The sequence below is a fragment of the Ambystoma mexicanum genome, chromosome 10, assembly GCF_040938575.1.
Source record: "Ambystoma mexicanum isolate Mex_15411 chromosome 10, UKY_AmexF1_1, whole genome shotgun sequence".
Taxonomy (NCBI): Eukaryota; Metazoa; Chordata; class Amphibia; order Caudata; family Ambystomatidae; genus Ambystoma; species Ambystoma mexicanum.
In genome coordinates, this window is record NC_090932.1 from 1,236,911,409 (window position 1) to 1,236,934,858 (window position 23,450).

The 23,450-nt window shown below is 48.0% G+C and overlaps 1 protein-coding gene across 2 annotated transcripts in view; it reads right to left on the minus strand.

Annotated features, from left to right (window-relative positions):
* Positions 1-23,450, minus strand: part of FBXW8 (F-box and WD repeat domain containing 8) — a 1,779,087-nt gene that overhangs the window by 639,739 nt on the left and 1,115,898 nt on the right. For both annotated transcript variants that reach the window (XM_069619213.1, XM_069619212.1), the window contains one exon: positions 10,029-10,225. In XM_069619213.1, the coding sequence (XP_069475314.1) occupies positions 10,029-10,225 (197 nt within the window). The remainder of the gene's footprint in view (positions 1-10,028; positions 10,226-23,450) is intronic.

The window sequence follows — 23,450 nt, forward strand, 5'->3', positions numbered from 1 at the left end:
TATGACCAGAAGTCATAAACAAAAGTAAGTCTGTGTCAAAACCGATGCTTGTGACCACTTCTAATACATAAACGTAGTGCTGGGATGTTCTAACTCAAAATAGTGTCCAAATTAAATTCTGGAGCAATCTCTAGTTCCCTTACCCAAGTTCAGGATACTGTTCGACAAGAAAATCTTCTGAAAAGGCGCTTGGGGCTCTTTTCCCCAAGCTGCTGGCACTGCCTCACCAAAACAAAGTTCCAAAACATTTCGGGGTTCCCTTCCCCAAGTTTTGAGCCTGGATTCACAACACAATGTTCCCAAAATAATGTTTCCAAGAAACTCAGGATTCCATTCCCAAGCTTCAATTCCTGGTTTATAACACAATGCACCAACAAAGGCACAGGGTTCGTCCCCCAAGCCGCAGATGCTGGTTCTCAACCAAAACAAAAGTTCCAAAAGATAATGATCCCAAGAAGTTTAGGTCTTCCTTCCCCAAGCTTAGTATCTTGCTTCTTCAACAATCTCAGAATGTTTAATAAGAGCTTAAATTCCTCTTTTCCCAAGCTTTTTGCACTGCTTCAAAACCAATGTTCAGCTATTTTTGGTTTCTAGGTTGTTTGTGCAGTACCTTCTCATTTGTTGGGGATCTCTGGTCTAGGTACAGTTGACAGACTGCACAGTCCACCCACTACAGGTCACGCAACCAGTGGCCCTTACCCAAGCACTTAATCCCCATAATTTAGGATTGCTGGGTTATCCACACTTGGAGGATTGAAATACATATCTTTTACGTTCATTCAGTATTTTGCTCACACTTCATTGCTCCCCTCGGCTGCTCACTTGCCGAAAACTCACCATATGGGTTTCATCAAAGGCTTTCGAGAACGTGCTCCTAAACGTGACTCTCCAATACAATGTTGCTTTACTAACTTTCAAACGCGTACCGGGTTTCTCTCATTCATTGGAACTTAACTTTTATTTTTTCGTCTCTCAGTTTGCGGAGTCAGAATGTCGCTGCTTGTTCGCAGACAGCCCTAGACTGTGGTTTCCAGTCGGGGAACGAGCACCTCTCAGCCACAGCACAGGGGCCACCTGCTTCCACGGCTCCCTGCCCTCCCTGGCTCCTTGGAGACACGGCTCCCTTGCCCCACAATGACAGTCTGTCACACTGTATTCTTCTCCTGCATCTCGGTGCTCCGTATCTCCCCAAGCTTCTCGTGGGCTGTTCTGGCCTTTCTGCTCCTCTTTCCCACAAGCTTCTCTGTCTTCTTGTGTTTCCAGTGTCCCTCACTGCTGTTCGTGAACTCCACATTTAATACACTTGTGAATCTATAACAGGCTGCAGGTGTAAAGTCTCGGGCTCAACTGCCTGACCACAATTAGTCCAATTAATAGGACATGCCTGACCTTCAGCTCTATAGCCTTCAGACTCCCTCTTCTCACTACTATAGTGGTGTTTCCCATACATAATCTTCATTACTCTTGGTGTTAGTTTCTTCTTCTCAGCACTTAATCTTACATCGGGGGAGAAGTAGGATATGTGCAATAATATCCTAAAAAGGCTGACGGAGGGTAAGCTATATCACTGTGAGGAAATGGGGGATACCATGTATCACCCTCTCCCCAATCCCCAAGGACCCTCCAACCAGGTGATTCTCCCTCGCTAGTCCACACCCAGGTCCGGATGCTGGCAGCCTTGTCTTTCTCTTGGTTTCCTGAGGGGGGTCCTAGGAGGGTTGTATGTGAGAACACCCTCCAATTTCTTACAGCGGTGAACGTTGAAGAGTGTACGGACAGCAAACTTAAGGACTTTGTTAAGAGGTGAAAAAGCACAGCTGAGGAGGCCACAGAGGAGACTGGCACAGTAGTCAGATCACAAGAGTACTAAAGAGGAGATTAGGTGCTTTGCAAGGGAGCACCACAATATAGCATAACCTTCTACAACAAGATGCCAACAATAATCCCAATACGGCCTTCTCTTCCAATACCATCAAAGCGTACTAAAGTGCAAATCCTATTAATGTCGCCTCCAGTTACTTAACACCCCATCACAACCTTCATGTTCAGTTAGTCGGGCAACCCCAACACCATTGTAAACCTATGATATCCCTGCACTGCTAAAACTTGAAGAGGAACCATTAGAATCAAAAATATTACTTGTCACAGCTCTGCAGTCCCACTACTTTCAGCGTGGGCTGTCTTCACAAGGATGTGCTATGGTATGTAAACCTTTTATACATATCAGTGAAACGTCCTAGAAGGAAAATTAGTGTGTTATATTCTTGCTTGGAATGCAGCAAAGTCATGGCATTCCAAGCCTGGAGGGAGCAGGAGTGATACAAGGAGAATTGAGGTTGGGGAAGAGGCTGTGGGCGCTTTTATTGGAACTTGAATGAGGCCATGTGGAATAATTGAACCACAATATAATGATACCATGTCAACTAGGAATATCACAAGAGCCAGAGAAAAGGATGCAAAAACATTGTTTTCAATTGTCTGATAATCATTGACCTCCCCTCCCCCATTGCCAACATCTCAAAAGCAAACGTTGGAGAGAACACACACTGTACTTTAAGGGCACTTCTAGCCTTGCATAACTACAGTCTTTGGCAATGGATTGGGTGTTCAGAAAGAACAATTTAAGCAATATCAACACATCCTTCGTCCCCTTCCAGAGCAGTCTGCATGATGAGTGAGGGAAATACGTGTGAAATGGCGGAACTATGCTCTGCCTGTCTACATATGGTTAATGTGCGGCTGCCAAAGAAAGATACAAAAAAAGGAAGCTCAGATCTCAAAGGAAAGCCACATAAAAAGCGGTCACAAAAGACAGGAATACAAATCATTATTCCTCCGGTCATGTGTCCAAAAGTTCAGAGAAAAGAGGCAAGAGAAACGATTTGTGCTCTGGTGAACTAACTCAGAATAAACCTAAATGGATTGGTGAAACCGACAAAAACAGATTCAGTCTTTGGAATTACACTTTTTTATATCATTGATCAAATTACCAGAACCATGCATAATGTTTAAAAGAAATTAATGAACAATGGAAGAGGAGAAGTTCCACTGAAGTGAGGCAGTTTACTTGTGGGAAGCAAGGATGCCAAAGAGCAGGCCGCTTAGACGGGACCATGAAGGTGTGAATGAATGGCAACAGGCGTGTGTGAAGAACCAGATGCTGTGGGAACAGAGTAATTGAGGAGGCCTGACAGTAAGAAACCGTACTAGGCGCCAAATGCTGTGGAAGAAGGGAGTTGATGAGAAAGTGTGAGAGGGAAAGGCAACTAAAGGAACCCTAACCTTGAGAAGAAGTAACACTAGGCTGCAAAGTCAGAAGAAAAGGGCAACAGAAATAAAACCACAAGCCCAACCAAAGTAAGACAAGAAAAGACAACACTGGATTCTGGGAAAGAGTAAGTTCGCAAGGTGTAACATAAGAGAAACAAAATGTGAAACCCTTCATACAGGGAAATGAGTTCTTGCATAAACAACATAACAGAAACCAAGTAAATATTTCCGTTCTGGAAAATCGAGGACAATATCAAAATGTAACTGAAGAGAATGAGAGAAAAGGAACAAGTTACTTACCTGTAACTGTTGTTCTCCAGCATGGGTCTGGCATGGATTCACATGCTCATGAATATTCCCCGTCGTCAGGCTGGGAATCCTCGGTAAAGAAAAAACCAGTATCAGTTTCGTTTCTGATCTGTCTTTCGTAGTAATAACCAATCACTGGTCTCTGCGTCATACTGACCACAGCCAATGACTGCCCTCTACCTAAGCACCGCCTCTGGCAGCCATCTTCAGATTTGGAAGCACGTGAAGTGGCAGTATGACCAAGTGAAGAGCCGCAGAGGGGTAGGCGGGAGGGTTCGCATGTGAATCCATGCCAGACCCATGCTGGAGAACAACAGTTACAGGTAAGTAACTTGTTCCTTCTCCAGCATGGGGTCTGGCATGGATTCACATGCTCATGAATAAAGAATACATAGCAGTACACACATGCACAACCACGGGAGGTGGCAAAGGCTCAACATTAAGCATCACATCAACTCAACATTAAGCATCTTACCTCCTCACCAGGCTCACCTCAGGCGAACAGGTTGCGCAGCACTGCTTGGCCGACCCTGGACTCCTCCCTGGAATCCCGGTCGACGCAGTAGAATTTCGTGAAGGTGTGCGTCGACCTCCACGTAGCAGCCCTGCATATGTCCAGCAGGGGCACACCAGATAGGAACGCCGTGGTAGCTGCGATCGCTCTGGTGGAATGGGCTCTCGGACGGCCAGGCAGCGGTCGGTTTGCCAACCGGTGACAGTACATGATACAGCCGGAGAGCCATCTGGAGATGGAAGCCTTCGAGAGAGCCTTCCCCTGATTGACAGGTCCAAAGTTCACAAAGAGTTGTGACGTCTTCCGAAAACCCTTCGTGCGATCCACGTAGAACTTCAGCGCTCTAGCTACATCCAGCGAGTGCAAAGTCCTCTCAGCCGGCAACGAAGGCGACGGGAAGAACACAGGTAACACCAAGGGTTCGTTGAGATGGAAGTCCGACGGTACCTTGGGCATGAAGGAGGGGTGCGTCCTGAGCACTACCCTCGTGTCGTGGAAAGTCAAGTACGGGGCCTTGCAGGAAAGGGCCTGGATCTCACCCACTCGTCGTGCGGAGGTGATGGCCACGAGAAAAGCTGTCTTCCACGATAGAAACTTCAACGGGGCCGAGTGCAGAGGCTCGAACGGAGGTCCCATGAGCTTGGTCAGCACCACGTTGAGCTCCCACGCCGGGGCCGGAGCCTTCACCGGCGGGAACGATCTGAATAGTCCCTTCATGAACTCTTTCACCAGACGATGAGACCACAAGGACGTCCGCCCCGTGGTTCTGGTGTATCGGGAGATCGCAGCAAGATGAATCTTGATGGACGCGTGTGCCAGTCCAGCTTTGGCCAGCGTCAGCAGGTACGGCAGTACTTGGGGAGCCGTAATCCGTAGAGGGTTAATCTTCTGTGCGTGGCACCAGACAGAGAACCTCTTCCATTTGTGTCCGTAGCATTTAAGAGTCGAGGACGCCCTGGCCTTTGCAAGAACCTCTCTGCAATCGGCCGGTATGTCGTATCCTCCAAACTCTAGCGCTGCAGGAGCCAGGCCTGCAAGTTCAGCGACTTCGGGTCGTGGTGGAGGATGGCGCCTCCTTCCCTGGAGAGTAGGTCTGCGTCCGCCGGCAGCTTGATCGGCGGGGACGCTGACAAGTCCAGAAGGTCCGGGAACCATATCTGCCTCGGCCACGCAGGTGCGACGAGGATCATCCTGCACCGTGACCTCTTGAGCTGGTTGACGAGCCGGATTAGCAGAGGCAAGGGAGGGAACGCGTAGAGGAACAGGCCCTCCCAGGGGAACGAGAAAGCATCGCCCATGCTCCTCGTCTGGGGAAACCTGCTGGCGAACCTCCGGCACTTGGTGTTCGTCGCCGTCGCGAACAGGTCGATCTGGGGTGTGCCCCACCGTCGGAAGAGGCGATCCACTAGATCCTGCCGTAGTTCCCACTCGTGGCACGAGCGCAGCTCCCTGCTGAGTGAGTCGGCGATGGTGTTTTTTATCCCTGCCAGATGAAACGGCACCAGAAAAATCCCTTGGGCGACGGCCCAATGCCACAGGTCCTGCGCCTCCTTGGACAGCGCTGGGGACCTGGTTCCGCCCTGTTTCCTGATGTAAAACATGGTGGTGGTGTTGTCGGTGAAGATCCTCACCACCTTGCCCTTCAGGGACGGAAGGAAGGACCTGAGGGCCCAAAACACTGCACGGAGCTCCAGGACGTTGATATGCAGGGACTTCTCCGTCGGGAGCCAGAGTCCCCTCGCGTGCAGATTTTCGGTGTGCGCTCCCCACCCTTCCAGGGAGGCATCCGTGGTCACAGTCTCCTGGTGGGCTGGGGTCTGGAAGTCCATGCCCGCCGTCAGATGCGCGCGGGTGCCCCACCACCGTATCGCTCGCCGGAAACTCTCGTCGAGCTTGATCCTTTCCTCGAAGCTGCCCGTCGTCTGGATCCAGCGCGCATCCAGGAATTCTTGCAACGGGTGCATCCGGAGCCTGCACATGGGAATGAGGTAGATGCAGGAAGACATCATCCCGAGGAGGGACTTGATGGATCTCACTTTGGCCGCGTCGGCCACCAGCATCCGTTGCACCTTGCCCAAGATGGTCCTGGTCCTCTCCTCCGACGGGGAGGCCAGAAGGGACACTGTGTCGAGCCTCGCTCCCAGAAACAGTGCGACTTGCGCGGGCACCAGGTGGGATTTGGTGTAGTTCACGGAGAATCCCAGGTCCGTGAGGAGTTGGACGGTCCTTGCCGTGTGGACCACGGCGAGCTCCTTCGTCTTGGCGCGGATGAGCCAGTCGTCCAGGTAGGGGTAGACGTGAATCCCCTCGCGGCGCAGCTGCGCCGCCACCGGTGCGAGGCACTTGGTGAATACCCTGGGTGCCGACCGCAGTCCGAAGGGAAGGGCTTTGAACTGGTAATGCCGCCCTTGGACCACGAACCTGAGGAATTTTCGGTGCCCCTTTAGGATTGGAATGTGGAAGTAGGCATCCTCCAAATCCAACGACGACAGGAAGTCTCCTTCCTCCAGTTGACCCAGGACGTGCTGTAAGGTGACCATCCTGAACTTCTGCGCCTTGATGAACTTGTTCAGCCGTCGCAGGTCTAGGATGGGGCGCCATCCTCCCGTCTTCTTCTTCACGAGGAAGTATCGCGAGTAGACTCCGGAGCCCCGAAGCCTCTTTGGGACGAGTTCGATGGCGCCCTTTCTGAGCATCGCCTTTACCTCCAGGAGAAGTTGAGGGACGTGAAGTTCTCTCCTGGCCACGGGGGGGACGCGCGGGCACCTTCTTTGAAACTCGAGCGCGTGGCCCCGGGCCAGGGCATCCAGCACCCAACGGTCGGTGGAGATGGACTCCCACACGCTGACGAAGCCCGCCAGCCGGCCTCCCACCGGGGTGCTTCGGTGGGGGCCCGACCCCACGGCCGGTTCAATCCTGCTTGGACGCGGCCTTGCCGCCTTGACCTCCTTGGCGACGACGGCGGGGTCCGCTAGACTTGCCTCGTCCTCTGTAGGCCTCTTGCGACGACGAGCGGGCCGCTTGACGGTAGGAAGCGAAACCGCCACCGGAACCTTTGGAGGCGCCCTTGCCTCCGCCGCTCCGAAAGGGCGTCCGTCGTTGCTGCAGGACTCCCAGGGCCCGGGCCGTCTCAGTATCCGCCTTGATGGCCTGGAGGGAATCGTCCACCGTCTTCCCAAACAGGTTGTTCCCGTCGAAGGGCATGTCCAGGACTCTGGTCTGGACGTCCTGCCGAAAATCCGTAGCTTTGAGCCATCCACGACGTCGAAGGCAAACGCCGTTGCCTAGCTGGCGGAACCCCGCGTCGGCGATGTCCGTCGCCACGGTGATGGCGTGGTCCGAAGCCACTTCACCTTCCTGGAGGATCTCAAGGGCCTCAGCCCTCTTGTCGTCCGGCAGAAAATCCAGCAGGGGAGCCATCTTGTACCAGAGCTCCCTGTCGTAGCGGGCCACGATAGCCAAGGCGTTGGCCGCTTTAATCGTCGTCGCTGCCGACGAGATGACTCTACGTCCCATAGCATCCAATTTCTTTCCCTCGCCGTCCGGCGGGGAAGTCGATGTGGAGGCCGCACCCCCCCCCGCTTTCTTCCTGGCCGCCGCGGAGACGACGGAGTCCGGGGTAGGCTGCGCCCGGAGGCATAGGGGGGCCGTGTCCGGGACCCGGTACTTCTTCTCGTACCGGTCTCTTCTAGCTGGCGTCGTGGAAGGGTTCTTGAGGAGGGAAAGACCCTCATCCCAAATGTCGTCCAACAGAGGCACTGCGAGGACCGTCTTCCTCTTGGCCTCGCGCCGCTGATAAAGGAAGCCTTCCTTTTTCTTCTCCTCGGGGCAGAGTTGAAAAAGCTCGGAAGCCCTGGAGATCATGGAATGGAAGGATCCGATCTCGTCGGGCGGAGAAGCCCTGGTGGGGGGCGACGACGGAAAATCCTCGTCGTATGCCTCGTCGTCCGTACCCGTCGCTGCCGTGTCAGTCCCCGTATCATCCCCTCGGGTGGACGGGGAGGAGGGCTGGACGGGGCGCGACGGTTGAAAAGGAGGTGGAGGATGGATCCTTCTTTTCTTGGCAGGGGGAACACCAGAAGGTCCCGGTTCTGGATCCCCCGACGGGAGAGGTTCCTCCGTCGGTAACGGTAGCCTCGTCCTTATCTCAGTGCATAAGGACTGTATGGCCAACAAAATGGCCGCCGAGTTGTCTCGCGGCGCTGGCAGAGGGGAATCCGACGGGCGAGCAGGGGCCCCGTCGGCATCCTCGACGATGTCGTCGTCGTCGCCTGCGTCGGCACCCATTCCGACGGGCTGGTCTTGTTCCACGCCTAGGCCGTGGCTTAAGACCTCGACCAGCTCTTCTTCTGAGGTTGAGGCCGAATCTACGACGACGCCCTGCCCCCCCTTCTTCTCCACGGAGGTTTTCACGGGGGTCCTATCGATGGGCATAAAAGAAGACTCCCTCCGAGGAGGCAGGGAGATTCTGGGCCCTGAGGTCGCCACCACTGGAGTAGCCTCCACAGGCTGGGCCAGGGCCGCCGCGACCGTTTCGATAGAGGGCTTGGTCGGATGGATCAAGGCCTTCACCACCCTAGGTGCGCTCACCGCCTTGTCCTTGAGGGAGGGGGCACTGCCACGCTCCTCCTCTGCCTTCGAGCTCGACCGGGGCCTCTCCAGGAGCTTCGCCGGGTGCTCGGCCTTCCTCTTACCCGACCCAGAGCGTTGGCTCGTGGTTGATGGTGCCGGGGAGGGTGCGCCCTGCCTGGCGCCCGTAGAGCCCGACCGTTCGGCGCTCCCGGTGCCAGCGGACTCGCGGTGCTTGGCCTTATGTTGGGCCCCCGTCGCCGGGGCGCCCTCAAAGGTCTTAGAAGACCGCTCGGATTTCTTCTTCTTCTCGCCAGACGGGCTCTTACCCTGCAGCCAGTTGGCGAGACGTTGATGACGGTCCTTCATGGTCCGTTCCGACATGTCGCCGCAAAACGCACAGTCCTTCTCCACGTGCGTTTTGTCCTCATGAAGGCAGTAAAGGCAGAAAGAGTGTTCGTCCTCCTTAAAGACGTTCTGCAGCTGGCATCCAGGGCAGACCCTGAACAGCTTTCCGGGCGTCGAGCTTCCCTTCTCCTGGGCCATCTCCGAGACCGGGCCTGAGAAGCTTCTGGAGTCCTCCGAAGCGTAGCTCGACGAAATCTTCACCCTTGAGGGGCACAGATGAACCCGACACGGGTCCCCGTAGATCGGATGTAGTATCGGTGGAGCTTGAGGCTCTTTGACCGAAGAATCGAAGTTTTTGTGAAAAAGGCGCGAAAAAATAGCACTAACGCTCGAGAGCAATAGCACGAGGATCCCAACACATGAACGTGCGGTAAAAATCTGAAGATGGCTGCCAGAGGCGGTGCTTAGGTAGAGGGCAGTCATTGGCTGTGGTCAGTATGACGCAGAGACCAGTGATTGGTTATTACTACGAAAGACAGATCAGAAACGAAACTGATACTGGTTTTTTCTTTACCGAGGATTCCCAGCCTGACGACGGGGAATATTCATGAGCATGTGAATCCATGCCAGACCCCATGCTGGAGAAAGAAAAATCCCAGAGAGAGGAAGCAATGTAAGATACTCTGACAACCTACCACTGTTTGACAAATTCTTAGACATGTAGATGTTGCTTCCCTCGTGTGTTCCAGCAGACCATAGTTCACAAAGCAGCTATGATACCCTGTTCTATAAGCCATTGGCTGAAACAGTTCAATGAAAGTTCAAACGGATGATGAAGACACACAAATACATTCCACTAAGAAATCTTCCTTCAATGCTTACTTTTCTGAGCAGCTAGGTTTGCAGAATACACCAATGGATGATGTTTTTCGTCAACCTATACTTATGGCCAACTGAAATTGATTTTGATCCCTGAACAAAGATGCCCCCTTATGGTTGTTACTACATTCAAACTTACCAGTTTCGGGATTGAGAATTGTGCCAAGGTTCTCCAATATCCTCTATCATCTGGGCTTTCCAACTTAATCTGGAAACCAGAAGCTGTAGCTATGGCTACACACTCTGAGGAAAGGGCCAAAGCCTGTATCTTTTGATTGTGCTGGTAATGGTGGACAGGCTCCCGACCGATCATTAAGCTCCATACATCAATGGTGCCTGGATGAATAAGAGAAATAAGACAGCATTAGGCTAATCAGCCAAACCAAACCTAAAGTGGGGATCTTTATAATTCATCCATCTTGTCAACATAGATTTGATTTATATCTATTCCCTTTTTCATCCTCAATCTGTTTTTCTAATGTTTTGCTTATAGAACCCACCAAATAAAATACATAATTTAACATGCCAGTACAAAAAAGAAACTATTAAACATCAGGATCAGATGCAATTTACAACTGCAATTTAATAACCACTTTCATCTTGCATATTTTAGAAGAAAATAAACTCCAAACTGTGATTTTTGGTTTGCAACAGATACAGTCCGTTTATTAGTTCTGGCTATTAGGTGGCGCTGAAAGTGCTAACTTCAAGCCAAAACTATTGTCCTTTAAATAAGAGCTTTAAAATAAGAGATTCAAATACGAGCTGTGAATGAGAGTCTGTAACGCTTTTCAATGGAGATGACATATGAGGATGGATACATAGGCTTTTGGTGTTGTTTGGTTATGTGTCCACCTATTTAATGCCTATTTTTAAGTTAAATGTATACGATTTTCCACCAATATCCACCCAAAACCACACCCCTTTTGCACTCTTTCCCTGCATGTGTATTGTGTGCTGAATTAGGCAGCCATTTTTCCTTCCAAAATGGCGACTGCTATATGTTAATGTTTCTAAAAAGTAATTTTTCATGTTTTGTTATTTAAAAAAAAATATATACTAGTGTTTTTAAGTTAATATATTTTGATTTATTTTGTATTAAAAATAAACAACTTACTTTTATAGCTATGTTTTGTTGAAAATGTCCATGTATTTATTTGTGGGTGTTGGTCAAGTGTTTTGTGATGTAAGCAGTACCTTATTGGATGGGCAGTATGTTAGTGATGTCAGTACGATGTGATTGGGTCTAGAGTATGTGTTTTTTTCTCCACAAGGGAGCTATTTCCTTTCACTAAATCCTGGTTTGCGGCCAAAGAGTGTTCTATGGGATGTGGTGACTGACCGATCTTTGAAAGGAGAGGCTAGCATCTGGTTTTCTTTTCCCTCTCCTCGTATCCTGAGCTGCCATCCTTCGCACCCCCACTCTCTTTCCTTCCCAGCGCATAGAGCCATTGTTCTTCACCTGTGTATAATCGCTGTATAAATAAACAATAAATAAAATAAATCCGCTTCTGCCCCTTCGCTTCCTCTAGCCTTTCCATGCACTACCCTCCCCCGGCAATCAGGGAGACACGCTAATTTCATAAGCGTGGCTGCAGCTGCAGACATGCCCCGATTTATTTATTTATTGGTTATTTATAATGCGTCTGTACAGCAAATGGTGTTTCAAGGTGCAACAAGACAGAAGTGGGAGGGGAGAACAGATGGAGGATAACAAAAAACTGTCCTACTAGTCCTTGTGACATTCGGATCGTGCATGTGCAGTAACAAGAAGTGCAAGGGAGGTGAGGCTAAGTGCCGGTCATAGCAGAATGCGCTAAAGCTAAGGAGGGAAAAGAAGTGCAGGTCAGAGTGGAAGCGAGCAAGAGCTGGGGGGGCAAGACGGGGAATATTTCCCCTGGGCTATTTGTTTTTTTTTAATGTTTGGTTTGCATTTAAACCTTTCATCTTGCTTTCCTCGTTGTTATTGCACAAGTTACATAGCATAGGCTATTGAAGTTGTGTCCTTTTTCTTGCTTCTTGTTTTCTTTCATTGTGTAAGTGTGTTATTCTGTTTGTCTATTGTTCATGATGTTATTCCAAAATGATATTAGGGCAAAGACCAATTTTTTTTCGTTCCCAGAGATCAACCTCGCCCAGCCGTCTTCCGGTGTTAGGACAGTTTGGGTGTTCATAAACCATTCTCTTGATTGTTGTCTTTTTTCATTCAGTGCCGGGCATATCATGATTATATGATGTAGACTCTCGGTCATCTGGGGGTTCTTGCAGAATCAGCAGTATGTTTTGCTTTTGGAGATTTGTTTTCTAGCTGCCATTATTTCTCGGGTGGGGAGGATGTTTAACCGTAGTCTCATAAATGTACCTCTTGTTTTTGACGATGGAAATATTTCTAAGTATGAAGGTAGTTGGTTACGTCTTCTGTTGTCGGATGGGTTGAGTATATTGTGCCGGTATCTATTTTTCTCTTGGTTGGTTATCAGCCAGTCATTCTCTTTTAGTTTTGTTTTTGCTTTTTGTGGTCTCTCTAATAGCATTTCCGTCGATATATCTTGCTCTTCTCTTTCCACTTCTGTCGCCGTTTTCCATTTTTCTAAGGCGTGGTCTCTGTTACAGTTTTTTTCTGTTCTGAATATTTCCAGAGGTGGGGCATTGGTTGTAGTCATGATTTTCCTGCATAAGTCCAGTTGTTTCCATAAGACCATGGATTCGAGGGATTGAAGTTTAAGTTCGGCTCGGATTCGTGAGGTGGGTAGTGAGACTGGCAGGTTTAGTACTTTTTTCCAGAAACACCCTTCAAGTTTGTCCCAGATGATGTGGTTGATGTTTATCATAGCTTCCGCTCTGTATGTTAATATGGCCGTGACTTTTTGTTTGTAGAGTCTGATTACTGGGGTCATAGAGAATTTGCCATATTTTCTGTGGATTATTTTTGCTTGCCGGGCTAGGGACAAGGTTTTTTCTTTAGGATGTTCAGCCCATTCTTCTTCTGTTGACAATTGAGAGATCCATATTCCAAGATATTTTATGGTTTTTACAGTGTCCATTTTTTCCTTTCCTATGTAGAAGGATGAGAGCTGGCGATTGATTGTGTTTTCTTTTTTTAGAGTCATGATTTTTGTTTTTTTCGTATTTATATTCAGTTTGTTCTTTGTCATGTATGTTTCTAGTTTTCCAAGTGCGATCTGTAATCCTCTCAGAGTTTTTGCCAGAAGCACTATGTCGTCAGCGTACATAATGCAAGGTATCGCTGCGTTAATTTTTGGAGGATTTGTTTGCGGTATATAGATGTTTGTTTCGAGGTCTGCCATGTAGAGGTGAAATAAAGTGGCTGCTAATGGGCATCCTTGTTTTAGTCCATTCCATGTTCTTATTTGTTCCGTGAGTAAGCCATCTTTTGATAGTCTAACTCTAACACTGGTGTCCTCATATAAATGTTTAATCGGTTCGATGATGTCAGTTGGACACTTCCATGCGATCAGTTTTCCCCATAGAATGTCTCTATTCACAGAGTCGAATGCTAACCGTAAGTCTACGAAGGCGGAGTAGATTTGTATTTTGTTTCTTATGGCCTCATGTTTCAGTATGTTTAGTAGAAATAGGTTGATGTTGGTACTCAGTGTTTTGATGAATCCAGTTTGTCTTATTGCGTATTTCTTTTCTTTGTTTGCCCATCTGTCTAGTTTTCCTAATAGTATTTTTGCGAAGATTTTACCCAAAGGGTCTAGGAGCGCCAGAGGTTGATAGTTTCGTGGTTCTTTTGTTTCTCCCTGCTTGAATATGGGTATTATAGTGGCTTGTTTCCATGTGTTTGGGATTTTTTTTGTGTTTTGTATCATCTTGAAAATGCTCTCGCATATCGCTGTCCACACCACTGCATTCTGCTTGATTATCATGTTGGAAAGACCATCTGGGCCTGGGGCTCTGGAGGTGTTTAGGGTATTAATCGCCTTTTTTAGATCTTCATGGTCCCATTCCCATTGCCATATGTTTTGATGTGTATTGATTTCTTCTTTCGTTATGTTGTTGTTCCCGTAGATCTCTGTGAAATATTCCGTCCCTCTTGCTTCTGGTACGTCAGAGACCATACTGTTTTGTGTTTGGTCATGTAGAAGCGCCCATAGTTGTTTCATATTTCTGTTCTTTAATGTCTGGAGCATCTTCTCTGCGTCCTCTTGTAATATCATGGCTTTGTTATTCTTTATCCAATTTCTGTAGTGTTGTTTTTCTGTTTTGATTTCCTTATATTTGCCGGGTTGGTGGTGTTTCATTAGTAGTTTTATTCTTGTTCTCAATTCTCTTTTCTTGATTGTTATTTTATTGCTGTATGCATGAGTGTGTTTCTTTGTTGTTAACGTTCCATTTTGTATTTTATTGCATCTGTATGGTAAAAGTAGCCATCCATAGTTGATTTTTTATAGTTCGTCTAGTGTTGAGTTATTCATTATTTTTGGCAGTTCTTCCATTCTTTTTTTCCCAATTCTTAATCTGTTTTTTCCATTGTTTATTTCAATTTTTGTTGAATCAGCTTTGTTGTTCGCCGTTTTTCCAATATTTAACGTTCTTTCCAGTATGTAATGGTCGCTTACTTCTGTTTTAATGTTTCTGGATTCCCTTAGATCTTCATGTATGTTTTCGCTCATGTATATGTAATCAATTATGGCGATGGACTTGCCTCTTGCCCAAGTTTCCTTTTGCCTTCCAGTAGTTGTGTCAATGCTATCTGATCTCATATTCCTGCATTGAAATCCTTTAATCCAGCATTTAGCTCGGGGTGACAGATGAGATTTTTCTATTTCTTCTCCTTTTTCATTAAATATGTGGATGTTTAAATCGCCACATATTATAACTTCTATCTCATTGTATTTTCCTTTGGTGTAGTCTATTGTTGATGTTACTGTGTCTATACATTTCTCATCCGTTATTCCTGTGGGTTCCAGTATAGGTTCAGTAATGCCCATAAGCGATCCTTCTTGTGGTTCTCGGCTGTGGATTCTTTCTCTTTGTTATCCGTTTGATGCTTAAGTATTGTAATTTGTATCCATGGGTTTAGGTTTTCGTATTCTAGTATGTCGATGTTTTGTCCATTCTTGATTATAGTTAGGAGGCTAGCGGACGGTCTGCCTTTTTGCTGTTGGATTGCGGGATTCATTATTACGGTGTATCCATCTGCTATCGATTGTTGCGTTATCCATGATTCTTGGATGCAGATTATGTCAGCTTCTATGAGAGTTCTATTTGGTGTGTTAAATAAATGGCTGTGTCCCCGGGTGTTCCATGAGCATAGCGTGGTGGTATGCATTCTTCCTTTAGTTGTTATCTTCCTTGGTTGTATCTTTCATCTGTGTTTACTGGCGAGTTCTCTTGTTGCCTCCATATTCCGTATTTTCTGTAAAGGTTGTGGCGGTTTTGGTAATCTTTGTTGTCATTTTCTTTGTTCTCATACATCTCATCTTCGCTCTTGTGTTCGGATGATGTGTTGTCATAGACGTCATCTAATTCGCACATACTTTGATTTGACTCAGACTGGCTCCAGCTTACTGTTTTTTGTTTTTTTCTCCTCTCTGTCTTTTGCATTTCTTCGATCAGTGTTGCATCGAAGCCTAGCTGCTTGCAGATTTTTTTATTGTCTAACATTCTGTACAGTGTTTTTTCAGAATCAAAGGAAATCTTCACTTGGTCCATTGTTATTTCATCGCAGAATTCTACTGTTCTTATATCTTTTGTTGTGATTTCTTTCATGTTGGGGATGGCTTGTATCAATCTTAACACATTGGAGCGGTTCATGATTAGATTGTCATTTTTGGTTGTTATTCTTGTTAGTTTTATTTTCTTGTCTATTTTTTCCGTCTGCTTTTTTTGTTGGAGGACAAAAATTGGTAGTTTTATTACTTTTTCTGTTTGCCCATCGGTTGTTTTAGGGTTCCCTTGTCGGTGTGAGATGGTTATTCATATCCGATGTTGTTTCGTTGTCATCTTCCCATTCAATTTGAGATATTTCGTCAAGTGTCATATCGTATCCTAATTCTTCGTACATTTGGTCTTCTTCTGGTTGCTCTTCTTCGTATTCATCTACCGTAATCAACGATGCCTCTGCAATTTCGATTTGAGCTTCTTCAGATTGATCAATTTCATCTTCCGTATAAGTTGATAGGTTGATTAAATCCTCTATGTCTTTGCCTAGGTCATTGTGGTCTGCACTTTTTCTTTTCTCTTTGGGTTCAAGCTTTTTTGGCTTGTTCTGTTGTGTTATTTTGTTCATTTTTGAATGTGATTCTTTTGGAGGATTGGTTAGGTTTCTTAAGAATGCTCGTGAACATCTTTGCTTTCTTTTTTTGTTGGGTGTTGTTCCTTTTTTGTCCTGCTCTCTGTTAGGTTGTGTCTTAGTTCCTTTCAAAAAGATTTCATACGTTTCTTTTCCTTTCGAATAGGGTATAAGTCTCTTGTCATCGGTTGGTTTATTGGTCTCTATTTCTTTGTCTGTGTCTGTATGGTTGTTTGTCTTCATTTCCTTGAGGGGTTCCTCGGTGAGATCAATTAAATGTATTTCTGCGAGGGGGGATTCTGGAGGTTCGGTCTTCTCAATCCCTTCTTGCTGTATTGTCATGTTACGTAGACTTTGGTAATTTGAGTAAGATTTCTCCGTTGGTTTCTCTTGGTTTGCTGCTGTCATTTTAATTAGCGCGTGAGTCAGGTCTGTTTTCTCAGCTCTGTCGCTCCGGGCAATATCAGATAGCCTGCTTTGCCATAGGTGGCTATTTTGTGCTTCGATGTCTAGTCACTCCAGTATTTTATTCATGCGTTGTTCTAAATAACTTTGTTTTGAATGTATCAATGCCATGAGTGTTGTTTGGTCTTTTATTGAGTCTACTAGTGCCTCTTGTAGCTTCATATATGGCAATAATGATTGTGTAGTAGTTGTTATCAACATATTTTGTAAATCTAGCATTGACGTTGGTATAGATGCTAACTCGTGTTCCGTACGTTGGTCGCAGCTGCATTTCTCTTGTATTTCTAGATTTGAATTTTGTATTTCTTTCCATTCGTCTTTCATATTATTTCTGTTTTGTAATCTTTTATCTCTGTTGTAGAATTCTTGCCCTTTTGATATTGGTTCTTTTCCTTTTTGTTGCTTTTGTGCCCAAGGACCTGTGTCTATTTTCTTTGTGATTTATGGTGGGCTACCGAAGACCTCTTTTCTTCTTTCATGATTCGTCATTAGGTTTTCGATTTCTGTTATGTCAAGTGATAATCTTGCGGTTTTGTGGTTTACCTGCTTGTTTTTCTTTGGGGCGAGTTGTTGCGAGTGTCTGCGACTTTCGTATAGGGTCTGCCATTTCTTTTGTGCTTTGGCTGCTTTTTCCTGCTGGGTTATGGGTTTTCTTTCTTTTCCGTCCTTTCCTTCTTGTAGGGCAGGTGGATTAGGCGTCTTCTCGTTTTCCTTTATCTCTTCCTCCATGTTTGTTTTTGTCTTGCCCATTGGAACGGGGGTAGTTATATTGTATAGTTCCACCTTTGTGGTCTCTCTTTTTTCGGATGTCGCATCTCCTGTAACAAGCTTCTCACTTTTGCATTTTGTTGCAAACTCCTCTTTTGTTTCTGGTGTGTTTTGTGTCTCTTTGTTTGAGGAGTACTCTTTTGTGTCTTCTTTCATGAGTGGGGATAGAGGTTCACTGGTGTTTCTCTCGCTTTCATTTGCTGTATCAGCTGTGTGCTTTCTTTCTGTTTCGCCACTTTTTTTGGAGTCACTTTCCGTAGTGGTCGGAAAGTCTGTTGTTGTTGCATTCTTTAAGTGTAGTTTTTTTGTTGCTGCCGCCTGGTTTGGTCATTGCGCATTGTATTTCTGGAGTCTCCGTTGTCTTTCCTCCAAGGTTCATGTGCGCGAGGGTTAATTCGGCGGGTTTCCCGCGCTTTGTTGTACATGTCATTCGAGGAGTGGTGTTTGTTGGCGCGCACTTTCTTGACCGTTCCTGCGCTATAGGGGATGTTATCTCACGTGTGTGGTTTTTGGTTTTTACTTTGTGGTTTATGTTTGTTTGTTCACTTATCTTAGATGTTGGTTATTTGTATTGTAGAATTTGCTATTGAATTTTTATGTTTTTTTTTTTAAACATTCTTGTTTGATAGTTGTATTCTTGAGTTCCGATGTCAGGGTCTTTTTACAGGATGTGCCTCTTAGACCGTTGTTTCATGCAGTGGATCAAAGGCTGTTTGCCCGCAGTCTCCACTGACAGTATTATCAAATCCCTCTTGATGTTGTATTCAACGTCTTCGCACCATCGCCGCCAAACAGCCGCACAACAGCCAACACCCTCCACCCCTGTCGGGCTGAATGCTGCGAGGGTGAACACGGGTGCGTTTTGAGGAGAATTCCGATCACGTGATGGATCACGTGGGCTCCAGCAGGCTCCGCTCCCTCCAGGGAACGAAGCGACAACCAGCAAGAGTCGTAGGTGACTCGCAGTGCTGTGGGTCGCTCTGCAGCTCCAAAGGGTTTGGTAAGTAAAATCTAAGTCTCCTTCAGGTTGAAACGCCTGGGCTATGCGAGTGCTAAGGGGAAGGCAAGGTGGACACATGCCAGGGGAATGCAGAGAGTCCAGAGGATGGAAGGTCCACATTCTAAGTGTGAGGAAGGGGCTGTAAGGACTCAATAGAGGTGCAGGCCCAGCCAGGCTGGTGCAGGGGCATGGAGCCCAGAAGGGCAAGTGGGGGTGGGGGGTGTCAGGGCAGACCAAAGTGCTGGGGCAGACTGGGCAAGGAGGGCCTGGTAATAAGAAGGAACCAGGCAGCCAGTCAAAAAAAGCGGCAGAGGGGAACATTAGCGGGGGAGGGGGAGAGGGAAGGAAGAAGAGAAAGGGAGGGTCTTGCGAAGCTTCCAAAACTTAAGGGGATCCGGCTCAAGTTTGAGAGGAGCAGGGAGGCCATTCCAGAGGGAAGCACCTGCAGAAGAGAGAGAGCTACCGCCCACACTCTGCTTGGAAAAGCATATGATCTGCAGAAAATTGGAATAAGAAAACAGAAGGGCTCTAGCAGGGAGGTATTTAGGCAGAGAGAGTTGGATGTAGTGGGGTCCCAGACCCTAGAAAGCTTTGTGGATGATGCAGAGAGTCTTGAGCTTCCACCTCACAGCAACCAGGAGCCAGTGGAGAGATGTAGTCCCTGGGCTTGAGGCCAAGGATAAGTCATGCAGTCCTATTCTGGATTAGTTGAAGGGAGGAATGGATCTGTGTGATCACTGCGCCCCCGTAACTGCGACAGCCGAAAATTTCGACACCAGTTACGGCGCGGCGCAGTGTTCATATGGATCACTGTGCTTGCTTCCCCCGGCCTCCATTACCACTCCCACCCCCCCACTCCACTCCACTCACCTTTAGGGCGGCACACGCAAAAGTGTGCCGCCCGCCCCCTGCCATGTCAGCTCTTCCCACTAACGTGGGTTAGAGCCGACGCTGCAGGGTGCTTTTTTTTCTTTTTTTTCCTTACATCTCCCCCGCTTTCCAAGATGGTAAGCAGGGGGGACAACCGCAACCCCCAGCCCCAGTTACTGCGCCCAGGTAGAGCGGGGGACACCCCCGCTCTGCTTAGGAGCAGTAAATGTCACCCTCATTTTGTGCGCCTCCAAAGTCGCAGGGTCTGTGGGGGCGCACAAATGAGGGCGACATTTTTGTACAATACCGGGAGGAATTAGGCAGATTGAGGAAGAGTCTGTTGCAGATGACCGGCGTAGAGAGGACCGTAGCTCTGGAGACAGAGTTTCTGGGGGAATCAGGGAGCTAGCCCCTGCAGCCTTTGGATGGAACAGAGCTGTGCCCAGAAAGTAATCCCTCCTTTAACACAATGACATGCCCAGCACAGATGTTAAAGAGGGATTTCCTGAAACAATGGAGGTTTTCTTTACAGGGGGAGGAAGACTGGATGCGGGGGATGACCGTTTATAACACACAGCACTGCAGATCCATCCAAGACAATCTTGGAGGGTTATGACAAAAGGGAGGCTCAAAGCATCAGGCGGTTTACTATTCAATGAAATGAATATTGCTACTTTTGCCTTGAACAGTTTTCAAAGCCAAACACTTGTGTAACTTCCCGACTTCGCTGGTTTGTGGAGCTGTGATGTGCCAGTTTGAATCCTGCAAGAAAATAAGGGCTTCACTCTTGGATCGTAGGCACTTCATTATACTTGCCCACCAACATGTGCCTTCTTCTCCCCACCTAATACATGCGCTCCCAGCGGCACGGTTCACGTGCAATATCTGTAAAAGAGGGGAAGACTGCTGGAGAGGGGTATGTGCCATCTACGGTTGTGCCTTCTCTTGCGACAGCCCTGCAGTAGTGTTGGATAAATTATAAGTTACTCACCGTAGCGACTAACATACTCCTAGACCATAATCCCCTTTCCTCCATACTGCATGGGCGTCCCTCGCTAGGGACAGGAGACGGAACCTTTTTCACCAGAAAAAATCTTCTTCCCCTTTAAAATTAGAGGCGCGCAGGGGTGTGGCCATGGGCGCATGCGTTGCCCTGACTCTGCCCACTGTTCCCACTCCTCCATCCCCTTTGACGCGTTGACAATATTACCATTGCCTAATGACACCAGTTTTATTATTTTATTTTATTTATTTGCATTTTTAAAGTGCTCACACAGCCTGGGAGCATCGAGGCGCTGTTACAGGAATATGTCCCTTAGTTGCGTACTTATAACACGCTTAATACCCTGAGGTTTCTAAGCGCGAACCCGGGGATCGAACCTGTGTTACTTCGTGTCATCTTGTTTCCAAGGCGAGCACGTTGCCGCTGAACTATCCTCCCGAGACTGAAAGGGGAGGACTGTGGGACGTATGGAGGAAAGGGGACTATGGACTCCGAGTACGTTAGTCACTACAGTGAGTACCTTAAAATAACTCCTACGACCGTCCCCTTTCCTCCATACTGCATGCGTGATTACCACTGAATGTAGTCCCAGGGTGGAGAGGTGAACTTCCTAAGCAAACAAGTTCCTTAACACTGCCTGCCCAAATGCCGAGTCAGACCTGGAGCTGGCACCCAAACAGTAGTGCTTGCAGAAGGCCGAAGGTCGTAGCCCACGTAGCTGCCCTGATGATGCCCTGCCACGGAACGTGTCTCTGGAAAGCCACAGCTGTTGCCTTGGCTCCGATATCGTGGGCATGCATATTTGCCTGGAGTGTTTTGTGCTGCCCCTCATAGGCCTCTTTGATTGTTGCCACCATCCATCTTGCTATGGAAGCTTTGTAAGCTTGAGAGCCTGGCCTTGAACCACCGAAGTTGACAAAGAGAGCTTCAGATTTTCAGAAGCTCTTCGTCCTGTCCAGTAGAATTTTAGAGCGTGCCTGACGCCTAGACAGTGCAGAACCCTCTGAGCATCGTCCTTAGGGTCCATGAAGAATGTGGGTAACACTAGCTCCTCGTTCAGGTAGAAAGAGGAGACACCTTTGGTAAGAAAGTGAGGTGCATTCTAAGCATCACCTTATCCTTATGGAAAGTAGAATACAGCTCTGAAGCCACAAGAGCCTGGATTTCACTGACCCTGCGTGCAGATATAAGTCCCATTAGTAAGGCCGTCTTAAAAGTGATCAGCTTGATGTACGCAGACGCCATAGGCTCGAAGTGCTTATGAGCCCAGGCACGAAGTCCAGGTTAAGATCCCACACAGGGTGTGGCTTTTTGATAGGCGGGTAGAGCCTGGTGAGGCCCGGCAGATGTCTTTTAACCACCAAGTTAGAGGAAGAAAATAACCCCTCCTCCGAATTCCAGTAGGTTCCGATTGCCACCAAATAGGTGTGACATGTGTCCACCTGCACCCCTAAGTGTGCAAGGGGTGCAGAGAAGGATAGTACATCATCCAGAGTGCACTTGCTCTTGTACTGGCTCCTGGTTGCATCGCTCCTAGCACCCTGTATAATGTCGAGGTGAGCCTGAGACAGATGTAAATGCCTTAGTGTGACCTGTTCAGGAACCACACTGCAAGGGCTAGTTTCTGGGGGGCAGGGTGGATGACCATGCCCCCCTGCTGTGAGAGTAAGTGAGCTGGACCCAGCGGAGGGTGCACCATGGCCTGTTCCAACAGGCTGGGTAGTTCCGAGAACCATGGCCTTGCGAGCCACCACAGGGCTATCAGGATGATCTGCAGGTGCCGGGCCTCCCTGATCTTGCAGATTACACTGTGGACCAGGGGAGTGGGAGGGAAGGCATACGCGTTTATGTTGTCCCATTGTATCTGCATCGCATTGCCCGGAGAGCCCCAGCCCTGTCCCTGCCAGGATGCAAACTAGGTACACCTTCTGTTGGACCAGGTGGCAAAGAGATCCACCTGAGGATGACCCCATCTGTCGAAGATCCCCTCAAGGACCTGGTCGTTCAACTTCCATTCGTAGTTGTCAGAACCCAGTCTGCTGAGCCTGTCCGTCTCCAGGTTGGACTCCCCCGGAAGTTGGATGGCCTTCAAGTGTATGCTGTTCTCCAGAGCCCACTCCCAAATGTTGACTGCCAAGTAGCATAGGTGAGGAGACATGGTGCCACCCTGCTTGTTGATGCAATACATGCTGGTGGAGTTATCTGTTTGGATGAGGATCATCTTGCCACTGATAATCGGTAGGAAGGCTTTGAGAGCAAGCCAGATAGCATTCAGCTCCAGCCAGTTGATATGGGCCTCCTGTTCCTGAAGAGACCAAACTCCATGGACGCTGTGGTTATCAAGGGTGGCTCCCCAGCCCTCCAAGGAAGAGTCTGCAGTGATGGTAACCTGTGGTGCTGGTTGCCTTAAGGGTTTGCCTATCCTCAGGTTGCTGTCCGTGCTCCACCAGACAAGGACCTGGTGTAGAAAGGGAGGAATACTGACTAGTTCCGCTTGGGTACCCTGCTCCATGAGCCTGCGAAGTACAGTTGCAACCGTCTAGTTTTAAGCCTTGTATATGGCACTGCCAGTAGACACGCTGAGGTCACTGCTCTGCTGAGAAAATGCACCATGGCCCTTTTGTTGCCCGTGATCTTGTCCTCCGAGGGAAAAACTTTCTCGGAGCTCGTATCCCAGATGAGGCCCAGGAATGTTAGATTCTGGGTAGGCTCCAGCTGTGACTTCTTGAGATTGATGGAAAATCCCAATTTGTGTAGTGTATTCATAAGTGTGGAGGCAGTGTGATGGACCGCCTCCAGGGACCTCGCTCTGACGACCCAGTTGTCTAGGTGCGGATAGATGTGGTAGCCCTGAGAAGGGCTGCCACTGCATTCATCAGTCTGATAAAGACCCTGGGGGCTGAATTTAGGCCAAAGGGTAGAACCTTGTATTACAAATGGAAGCACATGATCCTGAACCTCAGAAAGGACCGATGTGGCTGGCAAATCGGGACGTGTAGGTATGCTTCCTTCAGATCCAGGGAGCACATCCAGTCTCCCCTGCACAATGTCTCATCAATAAGCGCTGGGGTAACCACCTTGAACTATTGAAGAGGGAGGGAAAAGGTTTGAGGTGGAAAGGTCAAACAACTCTCAGGCCAGCCTGTTTCTTCTTGTGCATGGCGAAAATCCTGGAGAAGAAGCCCATACCCCG